Source organism: Triplophysa rosa, unplaced genomic scaffold (genome assembly GCF_024868665.1).
Source record: "Triplophysa rosa unplaced genomic scaffold, Trosa_1v2 scaffold424, whole genome shotgun sequence".
Lineage (NCBI taxonomy): Eukaryota > Metazoa > Chordata > Actinopteri > Cypriniformes > Nemacheilidae > Triplophysa > Triplophysa rosa.
In genome coordinates, this window is record NW_026634430.1 from 3095 (window position 1) to 7163 (window position 4069).

Below are 4069 nucleotides of genomic sequence, written 5' to 3' on the forward strand. Positions count from 1 at the left end.
CTATTTAAGTCAACGGTTACCAAGTGAACAATCCCGTGGAATTATTTTCTGATTTAGTTAAACCACACTGGATACACTGGCATTCACTTTTGCATGCAATTCTTTCTTTCTTTTTTCCTTCTATCTTGTTATAACTTTTTTAATTTCAGATATCAAAATATCAATATAAAACAATTGAACAAAATGAAATGAAAAACATTGAACAAAATGAAAAATACCTGTTTTTTTCCTGGTACATTTCCTATAAGCTACTCTTGATAGCTGATATTAAACAGAAAGTCTGTTTGTAATGAAACCAAATCATTTGGTTTAATGTCTGAAAATATCTGGTAATATTATTTATGAAATCTGGCCAGCAGCTTACAGTATACGGTCTCTTAAAATGTTATACTAAACTGTAGAGCGGAGTCAAAAATAAAACATTCAACTGAATATCTAATTTTAAAGAGACAGTGAGTGACCTTGCACAGTGGCTGATGTGAATTGTTTATTTCTACCAGTTTATTCACATAAACCACTCAATGAACATGTACAGTACTAAATGGAATTGGATTTCACCATGTTACATGTAAAAAGCGGGAGAGGATAGCGTTAAATTTTTTAAGCTTGTTTGTCTATACTGTAGTGTTGTATTCACAAAAAGTAAATATAGCTCTAAGAGTCACACTAAGAGTTATGAAAATAGCTGGAATACTATCAGTACTATCAAAATATCAGTAGTTGCCTCTCTTTGTAACTCCCAAACACACATTATAATGCATTATAATGTAAGTTGAAGAAAAACTCTTTATGTGATTTATTGATTGCGTTTTCTTAGAGATGAAACTACTTCAAAGCTTTAACTTGTTTCGTGAGAACATTTCAGTCATATCAAAGAGAGGAAGTTACACCACATACATTTTCTTCTGATAAATTAGAAGATTAACCATTTTGATCACCAATGCACTGGTCATGCTAGGCGGTAATACAAAAGAAACTTATAACAACAAAAAATACATTCAGTTCAGCAGCCAAACAGCAATTCAGCACGTCACACTTTACGTTTGTTAAAACACTTTATTTAACCAAACCACACTGGACAAGCAATGGCTGCATCTCAGTTGCCACATTTCCATTGGTTATTGACTAAAGCAGACATCTGACAAAGAGTCATTTCACTTAACTTTGTGTCAAACTATACATAAACTATATTTACAGTTAGAACTGGTTTCAAGCAGTCACATCGAATTATATGTAACTTGAGGAAGTGAATAAGCAGGCCTTTCAAAGTGGTTCTTAAAATATACATGTCTGTTAATTGAAATGAGGGTTTTAAAGTACTTCAGAATACTTCACAAATGGTAACTTGTTTTGCATTAATTTATGTCAGAGTTAAGGGTACAACTCATGATAGATGCCGAGTATTTTACATACTGGCTGGTTGTTGCATGAAGTTCTAAAGTTTGTAAGAATGTCTTAAAATAATAAAAACAAACAGTTGTATGCTGTGAGATATTGGTTAGTCATACTGTTGTGTTCGCAGTTTTGGCAGATTTAGAGCAGCGTAGGTGCTGTCGGCTTTGCTGGGTCGAGACTTTTTACGCACTTTTGTAAAGTCCACTTCTGCATACTGAAAGAGCAAATGGGGATGCATGTGTAAGCATTGTCAGTTCAGCTGTTTTATAACTCAAACAATACTGAAAGACTCAGGATTGATCTGCAAGACTCAAAGTTTTCAATAACAAATTCTGCTTAATGTTTACCTGTAGCTGGTTTGGGTCTTCATGCACTTGATTCTGCTGTAGGTCGGTGTTAAGTTGTGAACATTCTCCAAATTTTTTATGGCCAACAACAAAAACCTTTAATAGCCCTAAATATGATACAATAAAATACCATTCAACAGGACTAAAGACTATGGAATTTCATTAATAAGCAAATAGAAGAAAACACATACATGTATATGGTCACAACATCAACATAGAGTACTGACTTATTAATATCAATAGCATTATGTTAATATTTCTTTGATTAGAGAATGAATTGAAGAAAAATAACCCACCTATGACCACAATGAACAAAACACCATTCAGCAGACCGAGTATAAGTGTAAGAGTCTGCCATAGTGTCTGATTCTGATGTATATACCTGATCTCTTCATTTGGACTTTCTGTTGGCTCTGCAAATAATGAGTAACTTTACAATCTTTTACTGTAGCTATAATCGATTTCACTGTTAGTCTACTTCATTACAGCATATTAAAGACGTGTTTGTGTCTAATAGACTAAATATGAATTAAATGTATTACAGTAGGAGCACTTACCATTTATCTGTAGTCTGATGCCACTGCTGAATTTTGGAGGTGTATCTGTCTTCATACAGTAATAAACTCCTAATTCATTAACAGTGATGTTATTTATAAACAGATGATTTTTAGATTGCACTGAATATTTCTGTCTGAATGTTGTGTTAAAGAATAAAGATGTTGTTGATAAAGTGCGTAATATCATCACAGGAGGATCTGGTACTTTCAGTAATAACCAGTAAATGTCTCCTTCATCCAGATCACAGTTTATAGTCACATTTTGTCCCAAATCTGTTAGTTGATCTAAAGTCTCTGCAGCTTGACACCATATGAGCAGATCTATGAAACAAAACACAGCCATAATGATTACGATTTTACCTTCAAATGCAATGTGAATAGAAAAACAAAATAAACAGACATAATAAAATTTCATGTAAATACACTCACAAATCTGAAGCTGCAAGATTTTCATGTTGTAATTTTGATAAAACACAAATGAGCTCTACTGCTGCTGTTTTATAAGCAGAGGAAAAGTACAGCAGCACACCACACCAAGCAGAGGAAGTAAATGAAGTTCTCTCTGACCACACTGTAAGTACAATTTTAAACTCTCAATAACCCATGAATATACTTAATTTAAAAGCATTTTAAGAGAATTTTTAGTGCCTTTAATAAATTAATCCATTTGGTGTATAAAATGCGTGCCTTCTGAGTTAGAAGGTTATCATATGTGTTAGAAATAATCCGTTTCACACAATCCAATGCATTTACCATAAACAATGGCTAACTTGCTCGAGGACAACATTTAACAAAATTAAGTTAAAATTATTGTAGTATTTTTAGTAAGGTCATGGGGAATATGTGCAATGACTAAAATGGCTAGTCATTGCCAGAGATTAATTTAGCATGGATGCTATCAAAAAGACATAATGGACTCCTGAAAGTATTTTTGTTTAATGGATGCAACTACTTTTGTCATGATTCTGCCTCATCATGTCATGTTTTTCTTGGTCTAGTGGCAGGATCATAACAGAGCCTCATGTTTAGTGTAGAGAGAGACATGGCATTGTTTGTTTTAACATGTCATGCACTCTCTCTGGTCTCGTCTTTGTCCCCGCCCCCTCGTTTCTTCATTATTGATTGTTAATTATTTCATGCCCCACAGCTGTTCCTTCTTGATTTGATCCCTTATTTAATGCCCCTGTGTTTTCTGTCTTGTGCTGGATCATTATGGTTTGTTTGTTCCCTGTCACTCCTCTGGTTTGAATTGCTGTGTTTTATCGTGTCTAGATATTTGTAGTTTATGTCAAGTGTGGTATTTAGTCTAGTTAGTCCATGTTCCTGTTCACCCCTTGTGTCTCTTACCATTGTTCTGTTATATTACCCCCTTGTGTTTTTTTTTTAATTAAAACCTTTTTGTTAACCCCTTACCTGCTGTCTGCGCCTGGGTCGTCTGTCCTTGCACTCACCGATCGTGACAACTTTAGGCTTTGAAAACATTTTGTAATCTTCCCAATGACCACAACCTCACAACTGTGATTTTATATTTGATTCAATAGGAAAAAAAGTGCAAAAATATTGTGTTACTGCTCCCTGTTGTTAGCTGAGACCATAGCTATCCTTTAACTTTTATTGAACTTTAATAAGAACAAAACATTTTACATAAAATAACACACATAACCATACATGTCAAGGCAAAACAGACATATAAAAGTATATAAATAAAATAAAGACGTAATTTTTCTGCAAGACATTTACAGTATCTGCAAGACATATTTATTGGGGAAT

At 33.7% G+C, this 4069-nt stretch overlaps 1 protein-coding gene across 1 annotated transcript; it reads right to left on the minus strand.

Moving 5' to 3' along the window:
- Positions 1-594: 594 nt before the first annotated feature.
- On the minus strand, positions 595-3787 carry LOC130550765 (uncharacterized). Its single transcript, XM_057328268.1, has 5 exons — positions 2729-3787; positions 2300-2620; positions 2039-2155; positions 1743-1849; positions 595-1609 (listed from the first exon to the last, which is right to left on the minus strand). Exons 1-5 carry the CDS (start codon positions 2751-2753, stop codon positions 1499-1501), a joined length of 681 nt encoding a protein of 226 aa, XP_057184251.1. The 5' UTR covers positions 2754-3787; the 3' UTR covers positions 595-1498.
- Between the last annotated feature and the right edge of the window lie 282 nt (positions 3788-4069).

What these genes read in the sequence shown, in the direction of transcription:
- LOC130550765 (XM_057328268.1), bottom strand. Translation starts at nt 2,753, where the DNA reads ATGAAAATCTTGCAGCTTCAGATTT. An exon ending in AATCTTGCAGCTTCAGATTT is followed by an intron (nt 2,621 to 2,728) that starts GTGAGTGTATTT and finishes TTTGTTTCATAG; the next exon opens with ATCTGCTCATATGGTGTCAA. An exon ending in AAGACCCAAACCAGCTACAG is followed by an intron (nt 1,610 to 1,742) that starts GTAAACATTAAG and finishes TTGCTCTTTCAG; the next exon opens with TATGCAGAAGTGGACTTTAC.